This window comes from Agelaius tricolor, unplaced genomic scaffold, assembly GCF_023055355.1.
Source record: "Agelaius tricolor isolate 1412-34295 unplaced genomic scaffold, bAgeTri1.0.p SCAF_10, whole genome shotgun sequence".
NCBI classification, from domain to species: domain Eukaryota; kingdom Metazoa; phylum Chordata; class Aves; order Passeriformes; family Icteridae; genus Agelaius; species Agelaius tricolor.
Window position 1 is genome coordinate 16,829,590 of NW_027269270.1, and position 18,059 is coordinate 16,847,648.

Consider the following 18,059-nt stretch of genomic DNA (forward strand, 5'->3'; position numbering starts at 1 on the left):
AGACCTGGTTCCTATTGCGGATGACTTAGAAGGTTGCTTAAGCATCTGAGATAGCCATAAAATACTGTGCAGGAGTGAGGGAGTATAGTCTGCAGCGTGAAGCTGAGAGGAGGAGGCTGGGTTTTTTAATGCTTAAGTATTCACAAGAGCTGTGTGACACCTTCAGTGCACCATAACATGTTTTTGTAGTGAAGACATGGTTTAGGAACCGTGCAAGGACAAAATCGTAATAGCTGATGTCTTTGAGGGAGAATAATGTAAACTCTGTTTTGCAGTATTTTGCAAACATGTGCATAGCTTGCCTATTTCTCTGTTAGATTTAGTGGTACTCCCCCAATCAAATTCGACTTGTCTGTGATAGCATCGGTGCTTCTGAAATAAATGAACCAAGAGACATAGAAAGTGAACTTATTTTTTGATGTATAATTGGTCATTTTACATGTGTTGTGTATTCTACTTCCACAAAAAATTACTTCTCTTGGTGTTAGGTTGAAATTCAATGTCTAGAAGTGTTTATTTATACTGTAGTTTCTAAATAATCACTAATACTCGAATCTAATACCATGCTTACTCTTTGGAATGATTGTAAAAAGGATTATGTGGAAATACAGAAAATAGATGTCCATTTCTGAAGTAGTTTACACAAAGCTTTAATGTTAGAACATCCTTCTACTCTAGTTTTGGTATTATCATATATTAACTGTAACAATTATAGAGGTGGGACTAGATTCTCTAAATTTTTTAAGCTTGCAGGATTCTTAACTTGCTAAATGCTTATGTGTAGTGCTACAAAACATCTGACTTCTTAGAGACTCTTCAGAAAACAGGTAATTTTATACATAATGCGAGTTTTCAGATGATTTATTTTTGTCAAATATTTTTGATATTTTTGAACAACTGAATCTTTTCAAATGTTTTTCAGAAGGGTCCTGGAGGTCTGGAGTAAAATTTCAATATGCAATTTCAGTTTTTAAAAAGTCAGGTTGAAAAAACCCAAACAAATCAGTTACAAGATACGTCCACGGGGTGTCAGCCTTGATTCACGTTTGAAGGTTGAGTGGTTTCTGGCTGCACGAGGTGGCTGATAGAGCAAGGCTATTAATATCAGTGCTACAGCTAACAGCTTTTTTTTAAACTTCAGGAAATTTATGTAATGTAGGAGTCACTGTGCTATCACTGTAGCCACTTTGGTTCAAAAAGAGACTAAAACATGGTGGGTATTTTTATAGTTGTCTTTTGAATGGTCTACTTGGGCATTGTGTACTATCTATGGATTAGAAATATCAGGAGGGGAATAGCTGATTTATCCTCCTACCTGGTCTGTAATGTGGCATGGGCTGCCGGAGGGGTCCTTGAAGTAGAGATGAAGGGAGACAGGGAAAAGATCTCTTGTATGAAAGTGTCACCTATTGCAATGGCAGAGAGAGTGTGTTAGGTAACCTAGGCTGCTTAGTATTTGTTGCCCTTTGCATGTACTTTTCCTTTTTATAAGAACTTAGACCTTTTTATTGTTATTATAATGTGACAGATCTTCAGCCTTCTTTTCTGAAAACCTCTTAAAATCTTCGGGTTTTCTGTACTGTGGAAAATAAAGTGGATTTTTGAACAATAGATTTCTACACTCTCTTCACTAAGGTGTTTTTTACTGAGCTTTGGATACTGCATACACAATAAATGTCTAAGGCTATATTGCATTTCCTTATGTTAACTGTATCTTCACCTGATGGACAGGGAAATAAAAACATTACTTACAGAGCATCAAATAGTAAATTAGTTTTGCTGCACTCTATTTGTGACTGTTAATATTCTGTAATGTTTTAGTGGTTAAAATGAGTTCTGTTTTGGATCATCTCAGAGTATGAAGACCTTCAGAAAAGAGTAACCAAATTAAAAGGAGTGTGTAAAAATATAATTCTAGTTAAATGAAAATCATTTAAGAAGCTATCTAAAGTGAGCAGATAACAAGCTTCATCTTTTCTGTCTTTTTCTGGATCCAAAGGTAGCCTAACAGTCTGCTCCTTCTCTACTTCTTTTAATTAACTGCATTCATTGCTCACATTTTCAGGAAATCTTCTTTGCCTGATAAAAGTTTTCAAGAATGAGGTGGTAGGGCTGATGAAGATATCATAACTGGGAAGGAATGTTCCTTCTGGTTAAAGTTAAGCAACTTCTTAGTTTTGTATTTCTTAAATTCTTGAGATGATATGTTGAGCTGAGAACTTCAAATACATGCTAGCTGCATATGAGAACATTGAAAGGCCTCGTGCCTGTGAGCAGGATCCTGAAGCATCTTCATTACATTTTTTCTGTTCTAGGCAGTTTTTTATGTGCATATGGGAACTCAGTTTAATTTACAGATTAGTGACTTTTTTTTGCGGAGCATCTTTAATTATTTCACAGTGGTTTGTAGACATTAGAGATGCTGGGAGCACTGTGGGACAGAAGTGCTCAAAGTGTGGTTCAAAACTCGCTTCCATGAGTTATGCAATGACAACTACCACATGCCTGTAGAGGCTGCTGATTCCTGGGATGATGGTTCTAAGCTGTAACTGGGAACTGGGAGATGATGGATGATGCAGTAAGGTTAGCAAACAGCAGTACTTTTTTTTCCTGCGTGCTCATGGGGCCTGACCTAGACAAAGCAGCAACCACTCACACAAACAACCTGCCTGTTACTTGTGCTGTGGTGCAAAACAGTGGATCTTAGATCTTTTTGCTTCCTTGGCTTGAGAACCTCTTGAGAACTCTATCCTGGAGTTGAACTTCTTACCCCACTCTAAATATATGCCGCTCTAGTGGAAGGATTTTAAAATGATTTGAGGGGGAAAAAAGTGATGTTGCCTCAAATGTAAATGCTTGCTTCTGGTTCTAATCATTGTGTATTATGAAGCATGCTGTGCATAGTTCAGAGTTACTCTGTCAAATACAAGCAGGAGGAATTTGCAGTTTACAAGGATTTTGAAGTAGCATTCTTTGAGTATTGTGTTTTTTGCTACAGTCTTCGCTGTGTCAAGTATTTGGTCCATCTCAGCCCTGTTGGTAACAGTTATTATCAAGAAGAAGATAAAGTCAAGAAGGAAGAAGTCTTTTGTCAAAGAATGTGATTTTAAGTATACTGAATGCATTACTATTTTATTTGCTTTTAGAAGTCATTCGTGGCATAGCCCTTCCTGAGTAGACCATCACAGCTGATGTCTGTTTCCCAGGTCTGTTAAATGTCACCTCAGAGATGAGGAAAAAATTCACCTCCTCCCCTTAAACCCTTTTAGCCAGGGACAGCCCAAGTAAAGATCACTTCAAAGGCAAAGCATGGCTTTTTTTTTTTTTCTTAAACATGGCATTGCAGTGGCAGTAGATGGTAGTTCTAATTTTACTGCCCCAATTAAATGTTATGACTATGCCTAGTTCTCTTCATATTTGTGCATATTAGGAACATCTCCTGTAAAGACGCTGGAATTGCAGTAGCTTCAAATTGGGACTGCAGAAATGGGATCATTCCCCATAACACAATACAAACTCCAAGGGAGAGAGGCATGTGACTCCACACCCCTTATCTTCAGCTGCAACTCCTTTCAGGACTGCTTAGATAAGATTAAAAGAACCAGGCTCCCTTCCAACCATTTCCCACTTTTCACCTGAAGAAATTTGCTGAGAAAAAGAGCAGACTCTAGCTGCAGAATTTGAGTCTGCTTCTAACATGTGCACAAATACAAATTCAAAGAAAACAGAGCTCATTTTGGCAAATGTGTGTGTGCAACTGAACTCTTTTTTGATGTTGCATTTGACTTGATAGAAAAGATTCTGTTGAATCCTTTGTATCATTTATCCTCTATGGAAAATTGTGTAAATCAAATACTAAAAGAGCTGCAACCTGAAATCTGAGAGGTTTCTTGTTGTTGAATTTAGTTTTGGCTTATTTAAACTGACTGTTAGTTTAAACTGACTTAAGTTGCAAACTTAAGTAGTCTGAAAATGTTCAGACTAAATTATGTTCACTGGAAAACTTTACCTCTGATCCTCCTCACTAATGGTTATTATTTTGGTTTAAGAAAACAAGTGACAGGAGTTATGATCTCTGCATTGTTTTGCAGATAGGAGAATGAAGACATAAAGATCAAAATGGACATCAAGATCAAAATGGCAAAACTAAGAGGGGATATTTTATTATCTTCTAGGGTAAACCCACTAAACCAATATTTAGTGTATTCAAATTGCTTATATGATTAGCCTCCTAGATGGTAGGTTTTAATGAAAAAAAATATTTGAAATATCCTTATGTCGTCTATGTTTAGAAATAATGAAACATGAGCAGGGATGATAGATTCTTTAGCATTGTTTTGGGAATGTGACCCATGAGAAGCTACCTTTTGCTACGGAGGGAAAAAAAGGGCACCTCCTGCAGCATATGATTGAGGGTATGGAGTGCAATTGTGTCCCTGTGGAAATCAGTAATTTCTGACATGTTTTTATTTTTTATTTCTTTATTCTTTTATTCTAGCCCTTAGCTGGATCCCCGCGAGAATGATATTTTGCATAGCTTTCTTCTAATATAACCTTATACTGTTAAAACCTAAAGGTCAAACAAAAATGGAAAACTACCCACCAATCCCTAGTCTTTCACTGTGTTTAACTCAGGATGAGTGTGAGATAATGACAGGTGTCTTTAAAGTACCTTTTGTCCCTTCCTAATCCTGGTTAATGGGGATTTAAGCATCACAGGCATAGTAAGTAGTCAATGAAATGTTCTATCTCATACATAGTTTCCAGGGATCCCTGTGAAGTAGGAAAATATGGAGGTTGTGGTGTTGTAACTTCATCTCTTTCTGGTATTCTGATTGTGTGCTGGAGTAAGATTTGCTCTGCTGATCTTAAACTATATTCATTTTGTATGGTTTTTCTTATACTGGTGAGTTAGTTCAAATCAGCAGTTTCATAGGTGTGAATCTGACCTTGTATCTCCTAGTGCAACTTGATCAATACATCAGTTCACATACAAAGCAATTCTTTTGCTGTAAGAGGAGTAGTAAGGACTTCTGCATATATTGATTATATTGGTTTTGGCTTGCATTCCTCTTTGCTCTGTCTTGTAACTTAATCTGCAATGAAATATTAGGAAGACCAAAATATATTGGGAATGAAGGAAAAGGAAAGAGCAATGTAGAATATGTGATCCATACTGGAATAAGTGCAAGTACAGCAACAGAAATAATGGGAAGACCATGATATCCTTTAAGAGAACAGTAAATGGTTATTGGTGCTGTAGCTCTGAGAGCAAAATTTGGGTTTAATATTCTCTTTTATTAAAAATACTTTGGTGCAGAAATGGAAGAGTGCTGACACTAACATGATATATTATCTGAATCTCTGCTGACTGTTGTCAGTGCTTCAATATTTGAAGCAGTTGTAGTCTGATGACATGGAAAAGTTGAATGACAGTAAAACATGAGAAGAGTTTCACATATTTTGCATATGTTCTGTAACTTTCATTGAAGCTCACTTACCTCACTTGATTTAAAATATTAAAAAGCTAATCTAAAGGTAATGTATTGCCACACTCACAAGACTTGTCAAATCCCAGGAAAAATGGAATCCACAGTGACTCTGGGCAATGAGGTGCATAAAGGAACAGATATGACTAAATCATCCTGCAAGAATGGTGTGGGATGCCTGTGTTGATTACAGATGGCATAAATCTTTGTCTTGAATTTTCACTACATTTCTTTGCTGGATATAAAGAGAGTGAGAAATACTTCTACTGGAAAAGGTAAAGATGGATCAGCAGACGTTCTATTCGCTGGTCTTTATTTCAGTATTTCTTAATATCACTGGCTGCCTGTTGGATGATGACAGATTTTTAACAACTTTTTTTTAAAAAACTTTACCATTCATATGTATGTGCCTTTGCACTTCAGGCTGAAACATTTCATTACATTCAAAAGGTATCAAACCTTGAACACCACTCAAACAACAGCTAATAAAAATTCAGGGGACTGATTATTTGAAAGGTTGACTGGAAGAACTGATTGTTGACTACAGTGAGTTCCTACTTATATCTAGGAAAACAATAAACCTAATTTCTAAAGTCAGGCATAGGTTTTTGTAATCTTTTATTAAAAAATGCTCTCTTTTGTTCCTGTAGTAGATCCAGGCATCTTGTGTTTCATTTGAATAATGGCTATGGGTAGCTGTTCACTAACTGCTGATGAATCTTAACTGAAACTATTGACCTTTGGACTTTTGCCTCCAAAGTCTAATGGAGCCTGAATTTAACTTAATGTCTATTTTATTTTTTTAAATTTAGAAGGAAGGTTTTTAACTGTGACCTGTGGAAATAATTGGAATGCTTGTGTTTGAAGACATTCTTATTGATATGTATTTGATTACCCATTGGTTTTTCAAAGGAAGATGGCAATAATAATATATCAGGACTGCTGGCTTCCTACTCCGCTTTTTTCATCATGCAATTATTAACTGGGTATCCAGCTTCATAAATCAAAGGTCCAAGGTTTGAGACTTGTCCTTTTAATTATTTCTGGAGTTTCGACTACAACACTACAATATGAATAAAACATTACTTTCAGGTCAATATGAGGCTCAAGCTAATGGTCTTCAAATTAATGAAACAACTTCTACTGTACCTAATCAGCCACAGAGGATTATGGGGACTGAGGGCATTTTCATTAGTATCTCTTAAAGTGTCTGACACAAAGTGACATAGCTTCAGTTTTTCTAGAAGGCTAAGTATTAAAGTTGCTCTTAAGGAACAGAGAAGTTTTAGTACTAGGGGATGTGGCATGTAACATCCTATTTCCTTTTAATAGCTTCTGGCTCTTGCTTACAATGACACTTTAGCACAATTACTTATCTTAAAGAAAAAAAAAACCTAAACAATAAACAACCCCTCCAAAGCATTTTAAGACACTGGTCATTACAATGGGTATATTGCTTAGCAGCTTCTCATACATATTTTTAGAACTCACAAACTACTGTTCCAGTGAGAACTTAGGCAAAAGGAGTCAAGAATGTGTTTCAGTTTCTTGAATATGCTCTTCAGCTTATGCTACTATGCAGCTGTACTTGAAACTCAAGTGTTGCATATCTGAAATTTCTTGAAGTTCCTTTTCTTACTAGAAAAGTAACTTCCCTGTGGCTTTTGAGTTCTCATCCTTCATAATGCTGATCACCATGTATTCAAATAAAGCAACAGGAGGTAGCCTTTACTGTGCCGAGGTCTTTAGACGAATCCTAATTAGGAAAAATCTTAAATTTTGAAACTGGATTATACAATAATGACTTCTGAATGCAAAAAATTATGCTGAAAGGAAGGAGGAATTCAATTAGCTATCTTGCAAAATCCAAATCACGCCATCCAGCTATTTTTGATGGCAAACTTCTGCCTCACAATTTTGTATTCTGTAAAGTAACTAAAAATACCATTATGTACTCTCTTCATGGTAGCTCAGGTGGATGTAGCTTCTCCAGGCTTGTACCCTGCTCCTCCTGCCCAGTACAAGCTGCTGAGACTCTGGCAGAGCAGTGCAGCGCAGTGAGGCTCTGGTGTCCCTGCTGCTATCTGCTGCCCTGTGGTGCATTTGGGGCTGTGCTGTGAAGTGGGCACAGCCACCAGTGCTCCCCTAAGGATCTGCTGACTGAGGGGACAAAAGGGACTGGCAGTGGCTGTGCTACAGCTCTGAGGGAAAGTGGATAAGGGGGAAGGGTAGACTAGTAAAGCCAGTTGCCCTGCTTACCAAAGTTTGTGCTCACTGAACTGTCCTATATCTCATTCCTGTGAACAAGTCTCCCAAGGAGGAGAGAGGTTAGGTTTTTTTAATTATTGTAATCCTTTTGACCTCATGCATTCATGAGTTTGGTCTCTTCTTGTCAAAGTAGTTTTGCAGGTTGACTGAATCAGGTGCTATTTTCAAACCAAATATTTTGGGTATTGTTCCTTAGCAATCAGTTAAGAATTGCTACAGTGTGCCTTATTTTGGGCTATGATTTTCTTCATGTTTTTCCATTTAATTTAACATAAAAATATATTTATATTACAAATATCTCTGTATACAAATCAGTGGTTTTCATTCACAGGGTGTTGTGGGGTAGCTATACTTTCACCATACACTCAGTGACTTTGTTCTTAGATGGTGTTTAATAGGCCTATTGATATCTAGTTCTCTTTTTCAGTAAGTGTGGAGGCTTGTTTAGAAAATTCAGAGTTAGACTATGTTTTCAACTTTTTTTAATAAGTAAGCAGTGGTGTTCTGAAATACATATCCAAACTGTGAGAATCTGTCAACTGCAATCCCTGTACTGCTACACCATGTTCTCATTTGTTTACTGTTATTACCCTGGGTTTGGCCTGGAATTCTAATTAATACTACAGAAGTCTTATTATTTATCATTTCTTGGGTCTTTTGACTGACTGCTTTTGTGATCTCTCAAGCATTTCATCCTAGCTGTTGGAGGAATGATACCTAACTATTTTTAGTGTGCATACCACTTACAAAGATGTTTGTCCTGAACAGACCTAATATCTGTTATTAAGAGGAAAGTAAACCAATGAAAAGAGTAAGGGAGATTCAGAGTTATTCCAGCCTATCCTATTTTCCTTGTGAATTCCCTATAAAGTTTTTATATCATAAGTCATTTACAAATGCTTCTCTACCTCCCATTCCTTTTCAAGTACAAATCCCATTTGTTGCTTCCTTGCAGGGCAGAATGGTACTGAAGGGCCAGTGGACTGGAGCAAAAATGAGGACCTTTGTTCTTTAGAGACAGAGAAACTTCCAAAGAAATCTGTTTGCAGTAAGGCAAGTACCAAGATCTTTGGCAGTTAGAGATGCAGCTGAAGTAGAGCATACTTGTCCTTACTTGGTGACTGTGTCTCCAGGATGGGGCACAGGGACTTCCAGGGTGGACCAGACAGTGCTGACCAAAGGACAACTGGAAAGAATAACTGCAATCTGTTTAATCTTTCTCCACTTTCTTCATCCTTCCAGGTGAATAAAAAAAACTCTCTCATCTCTACATAGTTACTGTTAAACTCCCCCACAGGCCCATTTCTGCAGATGAAATATACCTGGGGTGTTTTGGAAGCTCCTTTACTGACTGTCTTTCTACTAGTCTCACTTGTTCAGTGGCAATTACCAAAAAAGTTGGCATGTTCCTGCTTCTTGTTCCAGAATGCAGTAATATAATGCCAGGTTGAAAGAGAAGTTGTAATATGTCACTAACCAGAAGACCTTGAGGAAACTTTTGGCCACAGTGCCAGCTGCATTGTGCAATTCTGACTCTGTGATTTCTGTTCTGGACCAATTCACATCTCCTCAGCTTAATGTTTCTCATATTTATGTGGTCTGGAGACCCAATTTTGATCTAGTCTTCTGGAAATCTGTGCTTTAGTTACGAATATGCATTAGAGTTTTGGGTATTGTATCAACTAAGGCTCTCTTTCTCTTAGTTTGAGATTAGGTGGACTTTTTTTTTTTGTCTTTAAATCCTTGGAAGAAAATACTTCCCTGGCAAATAATTTCCATTGTTTTAGATACTGTGAAATGTGATGTGGCTTATATGAGACACTTGATGAAGTTGGGGCTATTGTCTGTTTTGGTTTTTTCATGTGTTGTAGAGTTGAAATTAATACTCGTCCTTTGTACAAGATGCATGTTCCCTAAAACATGACCTTTTAAGGAAATTTCTGCTCACAACACATGTATTTGGAAAAAATAACTGGTGAAGTCCAAATACACATTGCTACTGTGGATCCCCATGAAAACAGCTTAATCTGCTCTCCCTGAAGTCTGATGTCTTTGATGCAAACTGAAGTGGGCCTTAGGTGAAGGAAATGTCTCAAAAATAGTATCTCAGAAGAGCCCATCCTGCCATTAATAGCCTGTTAAGAAAGGAAGCCTCTAACACACTCAAACACACACACACACACATTTTTTTTTTGTTGCTTGCTATAAAACTAAGGTTCAGTTAAAGAAATGGGACACTTTAGATGGTAGAATAGCAAAGATGGATGAAATCTGAAGAGTTAATTGCTGCTGTTGGGTACTTATATTATTACCCAGGCAGACAGACAGATTTTAGTTTAGATTTGTATGACTTGTCATTACCAGTGTTCTCCAAAAAATGAGCACGGCTTTAGTATGTTTAAAATGTAGCCTTGCTTTAGCATGATTGCCCAAAAATAGCAAAAAAAGCTTGTCATGATAAAGGCATAGGATTTAATGATTAAACTTTAAATGTGAAATTGGAAACACAGCTTGTAACTTAAAATGTTTTCTATGTGGAAACACCTGGGTTTATCTGAGGACAGATTGACCACAAGATTACTGAATGCCAATGGCAATTACAGCCTTATTGGATAATGCACTGGGCAGATCCTTAGCCTCTCTAAACTGTCCTAGCTCCAATAAGTTCAGAAGAGACAAATTTATAGATCTGACCCACATTTTCCTATAGTGAATATATATATATATATATATATATATATATATATATATATATATATGTATTTACTTAACCATCCTTAACCATCAACTTTCTATCTTTATCTAGTCATACATCAACCCTGATGTTTCTATCTATCTGTGAAGAACTGCATGAGTTTGGACACTAATTTAGACTGAACCTTGTGAAAATGAAGCCTTTTAATTTTTAACTTCCTTGCTTAGCAGATATCCTTAATAAGTAAGCAGTGTCGTTGTTAGTTCTAAATTACACCTTGAACTGCTTTTCTGAGTGCTTGCTTACACTAAAAACCAGGCAAGAAAAGACATCCCAAACTGTATTTTGAATCAAAAGTAAAGTTCAATGAACAGCAGCATTGCCTATGTTTTCTCCCTGCATCTTCTTAAACATGCATAATCAACTAAAAATCTCTAGGTCTAGTTCAATAAGAAATCATGAGCTGCCAGCAGAAGCAGTCAACAGAAAGATGAGAGAAAGATATGTGTTGTGCCCATATAAGCAATTTTGGGTGTAGTTTTGGGAAAGCCTTGAGGAGTTTTTATTCTGATCTTGAAGTCTCTAGTCTCTAAGAGATCCCATTTAATGGTGTCCAGCAGGACAGGGTCCCTTTAGTTGGATGATGAGGTGCCATGGTAAAGTGAGAGGTGAAAATTTTAAGATGAAGTAAGCAGAGGATAGCATTATCCTGTGCTGGCCCCTTTGTTATTATTATTCAGCAGTAAAGTATCTGGGCTTAGCAGTTTATATGTCTCTAAATGAAAATTCTGTCTTGTGAGTGCAAAGACCCACCATCTCAGCTCATTGTCAACAGCATCGCCACCATTCCTGTTGGAGACTCCTTCTAGCCTCTCACCTATGGCAAATACAGATATGTAGAAATGGTGATGGTGAATGGGGTTGGAGCACTTCTGGCTGCCAACTGTGAGGGAGTGAAACAGGTGGGTCCCTCCCAAAGCTTGCATCCAGGTCACTTCAAGCATACAGTGACAGAATAATACACATAGCTCCCAGCCTGGGGTGCAGCTCCCAAGCACTGTTTGCCCTCTCTGCGTGTTGCTGGGGTGTGAACTGCTTTAAACAATTCCTCTTCTAATTAAGTACGGTCAGTCTGTGATGGCTTTGCAAGCCCCCATCTGTAGAGAGCAGATCTGCTTGCTCCCCTCCGAGGATCCCTTCGTTCCCTCCCCATCGGCCTTGCTGGGAGATTAAAGCAGCAGCGGCCCCATACACAAACGCAGCTGGTTCCGTTTGGTCAGCCTGAGCCTTGCTGTGAAACCACGACAAGAATTCCAGTAAGTTGGCAACACTGAAACACAAAGAAAACAACAATAGGAAAAGACCTTCCGTGCAGAAAGGAATGTTTCAGGCACTATTCCCCTACAGTGAAAGGAGAGAGGGTGGGAGGGAGGAGGGAGATTTGAAGAGGGCATGTTTCCCCCTCCCCCGGCTGCTCTGGATCTTGTGATGGAGAGATCTTATCCTCTCTTTGTGATTCAGAGGTGCCAGGAAGCTAATTGAATATTCTGATCTGCCCCCAGTGTTTCTTGTGGCTTGACCCCGGTGCTGTGTCGTACCACTACACCAAACAGCCCTGAACCTGCATAAATCACAACCTTGCAAAAGCCTACGCTCCACATCTTCTCTCCCCACCCCCCCTCTTTACTATCTTGATAGATAGAAAGCCTTTACGGAAAGGTTTAGAGGGATTAGCGTCCTCCAGGACCTGGAGAGAAATCACAGTCTGCTAATAAGCAGCAACATGTTCCGTGCAACTTCTGCAGGAACAATAGAGGCACCTCTACCCCTTTATTGAACTTGCAATCCATGGCAAAAAGAAGAAGAGTTAAGGTTTGAAGTATTGCTTAAGTTCTTTTGCAGCATCAGCAAACAGCCATTGCAGTATAATGAGTATGGCATGATGGTAATGCAAAAGATATGTGGTATTTATAAAGGTGGTGTCATTAAAATTGATCTGAGAGAGCATCTTGGAAGACAAATAGACCTGTCTTTCTCCCATGATATGTATGCACAGTAGTCACTGTTGACATGCATGTGTATGTGTGAAAGTACAGCTTGACATAACTAAATTTCCTACATGAAAGACTATTTTTGACTAATATTAAAAAAAAAAGATTTATCATTTTATATATGATGCTTCTGATCCTGCAAGCAAAGCCTCCAAAATGTTTGTCCTTTTTACCAAGGCTGCATTCCAGCCTGAAGTTAGTCTTTATCTTTTCCCTGTGATCCTACATACTGCTCTTCCCTTGTTAGTGGATATATGGTTCCTGAAATGGCAGCAGTAAAACACAAGGAGATATTTCTTTGTGTATTGCACACACTGTTGTAGAGTTAGAACTAAAGGAGCATGTCTCCAGCTGATATATTGAGAATTCACAGCCAAAGCACTTTACCAAACTGATTTTATCTGCTAAGAAAGTGCAAAAGTAAGTTTCATCCCTACATTTTCCTTTCATAGTATTTCTGTGAGGACTACTAAGTTGTAAGGTTTACCTCTGCATTGGTGAGTATATGTTGGATTTTTTCAGAGTTATCAAAAATACTTTTTCTTATTTGGAGTGTGCCTTTGGGACACTAAAACTGTGACATACTTCACTTGCCACCTGCAATTCCCAGAACTACTCCAAACAGGTAAGCACATTAAATACAGCCCCAATGGACTCTGATACGAAGTCAGCAAAGTGCAGGGTCTTGGAAGCATCTCGGCTATCCTGCGAAGTGTGGAAGGAGGGGCAGAGGCAGCCTGTGGCTGCAGGGCCTGGAGCAGTGCCTGATTCCCTCATGCTGGTTCCGGGGCCGCCGGGTATAAAGAGCTTTATGCAATGTCTGGAGGGTGGGAGTTTATAGAAAACGCGATGTCTCAACAGGCGAACACGCCTTTCTTCTGCAACTAGCAGGATAAGAAAAAGACACCAAGCTCCTTGTGCTGCTGCTGTGCAGATCAGCACCCCGGAGTCCAGGAGCCAGCTTCTGAGGAAGCTGGAGCATCCCAGCCCAGATGGGACCTCACCATCGGATGGATGGAAGAGCAGCAGCTGCTTGCAAACTGCTCATATTATTCACTGCATGCATAATGCAGGGCAGTTGCCAAGGTAAGCACTGTGCTCCAGCCTCTCCGGAATGGGAATTGCACGGCAAGGAGCATATCCCTACTCCAGGGACTTTTATTAGAAAAAGCCCAAAGTGTCTGAAAGTAGAGGGTTAACGGGCGCTGATTCAAGGAGTTCTTTCTAATAGCTAGGGGAGACGGCTGGCTCTTTCCAGGAGTCACTTGATGGAGTCGGTTTCTGTTGTGGAAAAGTAAGTAGCGCCTTAAAAGCACTGCAAACACCACCGATTCTTTAGCTTCACTTCATCTTGGTTTTAAATTATCCTAGGATGCTTCCTTTGATTGTTTTTCTGGTTTGTACAAACTTTTTAAAAATTTTTCCTAGTTGTGTAAGACAGCAACGCACAAATGTGGCTAAATTTTGAGGGACCTGTCAGACTTTGCAACTCCACAGTCTAAACTCATGATTTTGTGGAAATTCAATCAGGCAGGTTTTTCTGTGAGTGCTGATTACTGGCTGTGAACAAGGCCGAAAAAGAAAAAAATCACCTCAGACTTTCTGCATTTTTTCCTTGTGATCTTTGTGCCTTTCTTGCTACTGAAATACGGGTGGTTTTGCAGAGCAGAGTCCACCTGCATTCCAAGAGCGTGTTCGGTGACCACTAAAATTGTACCTGGAGTTGTTTTTGGTGAGGAGTGCACAGGCTGCAGCCCTTGCACGTAGACAGGTTGGGCTGGGGGGAAGGGGGTTCTGCATGGACATGCTTGCCTACGTGTGGTATATGCGGTCATTTACAGAAGGCTATAAGAAAGAAACAGATGCTTAGTCTGGAGCACAATAAGCTCCCCTCAGTCGGTCTCAGACGCAGATTTGAAGTTGAGAGAGGGAGAACTTTTTCTCTGGGCTTTACTGTTGCTAGGCGACATGGAGGAGCATGTGACTGGCAGAGCAGGCTGAGTGCCGCTCCTCCGGTGCTAATCTGGCTGCTAGGGATGGAGTAGCCGTGTGCCCAAGTGCTCCCTCCGGCTGTGACTGCAGCCCATCTTCCTGCCTTCCCCTTCTTCGCGCTGTTTAATCGCCTTGTATTGAAAATCAAGCCTGTCTTGTTGGAGCAAGAGTGGCTAAAGTGCATTTTCTCTGCCCCACGTAGTGACCTGCAGTTCTGCTGCTTCTGTGGGTTACGTGTGTGTTCAAATTGTTAATCTGCTTTCTTTGCTCAACTCTTAGTTTAAGCTCCTTAGACAGAATCAACTAAGTAATTATACAGCAACTGCTGCTAGCAGCTCCCACTTATGAACAGGGAAATAAGAGATAGCTAATGTGCTGGAGACCTGCAAAAACTCCAGCCAAGGAGGTCACACTGGGCAGAATTAATCCTATGCATTTATTTTACATTGGATAAAATGGAACCTGCAGTACAGATCAAAAATTTTTTTTTGTTCTACAGCTGCTTGATTGTCCAGAACGTACCTGATAAAAGACATGACAGAACAAGCAGAGAGAGGCTTTGAACTAGTATCCATAAGTAGTAGAAGTACAAAAATTTTTTTACTTTTATGGTGTTCTTTCTCCCATTTTCCCCTCCCCCCTGCTTCCACAGTAGAATAACTGTGGAAAACAAACAGTATAATTTTAGTAATGGCTGACTGATAGTAGCAAAATACCTAGATAGCAATTCTGTCTGCACTGTGATTATGATAATGAAATATTTGGTAACCTTAAGTTACAGTTCCTTGACTGTTGAGATCATGTCAGACTCTTATTTCCAATAGAAAATTTGGAGAACCATGAAAGCAATCCCAAGCCTTTGAAGGAATATGGTGAAAATCTGTTGTGTTGCCTCATCCTCAATATTTCCAAAGGCACTTCACTGATGTTTTTTGAGATTTTTGTTGGCAATATCTAAGTGTTCCCAATATAGGATGGATGTTTCTAGAACATCTAGAATATTCCTTTCACCTAAGGACTTGCTCAAATGATACTCTTCCTCGATTTACCTAATTCTGGTTTTACTGAGAGTAACCATAGTGCTCATAAACAGAATAAAAATGCTGTGTTTTGTAATTGCCAGCAGTACAGGGCCTGTTTCTCCAACCTTAATAGGTCTTGTTGTCTGTGGAATAATTGTTGCCAGAAAAAAGTGTAACTGGAATCTAAAAAGTACTTAAGTGAAGGTAGTGTCAAGCAGGAGCATCACAGGACTATTACTGGTGTTTGTTTTGAGAAATATCAAAGTGCTTCACACTCAGCCATAAACTAGAGACAATGGATGGATGTTAGTGCACCAAATTTGGTTTGTATCCTGCACCTCTGCAGTGATAAATGATCAGCTTGATACATCCCAGGCAAGTATGACTAAAATTTGTTACCATTATGAGGTCTCTATTAGGCTGAGAATGAAGGCTATTCTGAGAATGAATGCGTATGGTATAAGATACATCAGAAATCACAATGAACATTTGCATGAAGTGTGGCAGGCCATTAAGAAATAGGTATGGTAAGACCAAGTAGAGAAGTGGTACAGCAGTTCTTTCTGGGAGTAATGGAGAAACATATTTTCCAGAAGGCATTGTAATAGTTCAATCTCCAAATTAATAATCCAGTGGTTTTTAGACATTGTCTTCACTCAAAACTATTTCATTTGTCTGTAGGATGATGTACAGTGACATTGCTACAGGCGACAGGTCAGAGTCACTGTTCGTACCTCCTTGGACAGCACTGCACACTTTTAAATGAGAGAAGCCTGTCTGTAAGATCCCACCCCTGCCAAGACCTAGAGTTTGGAGACTTGTGACTGGGGACTGCGGATTTGGAAGTAATGGGAAGGGAAAAAGGAAGGCAAGAAATAGAAATGTACTGATGCAATCCTGACATATACAATTTACTGGGTTTTGTACATTTCAGTGGTGATAATGCTGCGCTAGGACAATTTTCTTGGTTTCTCTGGGAGATGTACTGACACAAAATGAAGAGCACAAATTGCAGTGCGTGTCCATCTACCTGGCTTCTAAACTGGTTTACTTCATGGGGCCTGGCAATTTGCAAGTATCTGTCAGTGAAACACGTTATCGTCTTCTCACATTTTAATGACCTTTTCTGTGCACTAGCAGGGGTTTTGGGGTTTTTTTCTTTGTTCTTTTTAATGAATAGCCCACTTCTAGTACATCTCTTGAATTTTCTTAATAATTCACTCTTTTTCTGTATTCTGTTCAGTAAAGCATATCAGGTATTTGCAAAGTAATCAGCTAAAGCAAAGAATGGGTCAAATCCCAGAATTTTAGTTAAATATTGAAAGCAGTAATTGGATGACACCTGGTTAGATTTAGGTTCTATGCCAAATGCTAGAATTACAGTAAATAATTAAGCTACAGGAGTGAAGACAAACAGAGACAGAGAATCCAAGGAGATTTCAAGTAAGATAAATGTGTGATGTGTGCGATGCTTCTATTTCCCTGTAAGACAAACCAAAACCTTCTTTCATAAATTGAGCTGATTGGAAATTTGAGCAATGAAATCCTACTTTAATCCAGATTTACTTGCCATGTGTTTTGCAGGAAATAGCAAAGATTCATTCGGGGTAAAGGTAGACTGCAATTTCATTACAGCCTTTTAATTCTTTTCCTTTTGGGCTTCCTGGGTTGACATGAAATCACTTGTACTGTTTGGAGCTTTCCCCCTCCATGCACTTCTTGCACTCTTAACTTCTCATACTTTAATACTGAACCTGGAGGTTCTTCTAAATATGAATACTCTTCTTTTTAGTTGAGCAGTAAGCAGGCACATTGCAGATGTAATTTATTTTATCTATGTTATTGAATCCATTCAGTCTTCTACAATAGTTATTTTTAGATCTGAGTGGTTGTGATAACTTTTCAGATAGACAAATATATAACTTGAGTCACTGTTCTATCACTTTTTTAAGCAGGAGTTGTATCTTCTCTTTCAGAACTCTACTTAAAAGACACTGGAACCATATAATCCTTTGGGTGTTTCAAAGGAACTTACACTTTCTAGAAGCTGTCATTGTTGAAAAACATTAAAGGTCCCTTCTAATTAAGAATCTACAGGTTGACTTCTATTTAAACAGAAGTGGATGTTTTTATTCCACTTAGATTAATTAGTGATGATAATAATAATTTGTCAGTTTCTTTTTAATAGCTTACACTGAATGTGGCAGATTAGTAATTTTAAAAACAGCTCTTAAGTTCCTATTTATATAATTTGATAATAATAATGTTCTTAAAAATACCTTGAGCTGTTTCTAGATGAAAAAATAACAAGGTTTCTTCTGAGTCAATGCGGTGCGATTCCTTTAATTTCAAAGAAATTGCCAAGTTGTACTGATCTAAGACAGAAAATATGATTCAGTGAAGAGTAAACATCTCTTTAAATAGCTGTTCATTGTTTGAGGTGCATTTTGAAGTCCATTTCATTATGATAGTGTTAATTCTTGTTAACAATTTTTTTCTCCCTTGACTTAGTACACTTACAGAACAGTTGAAAAAAAATATG

At 38.6% G+C, this 18,059-nt stretch overlaps 1 protein-coding gene across 1 annotated transcript in view; it reads left to right on the forward strand.

Moving 5' to 3' along the window:
• Positions 1-13,373: 13,373 nt before the first annotated feature.
• Positions 13,374-18,059, forward strand: part of LRP2 (LDL receptor related protein 2) — a 110,898-nt gene continuing 106,212 nt past the window's right edge. Inside the window, exon 1 of the mRNA XM_071434966.1 lies at positions 13,374-13,589. Within this exon, the coding sequence (XP_071291067.1) occupies positions 13,496-13,589 (94 nt within the window). The 5' untranslated portion in view covers positions 13,374-13,495. The remainder of the gene's footprint in view (positions 13,590-18,059) is intronic.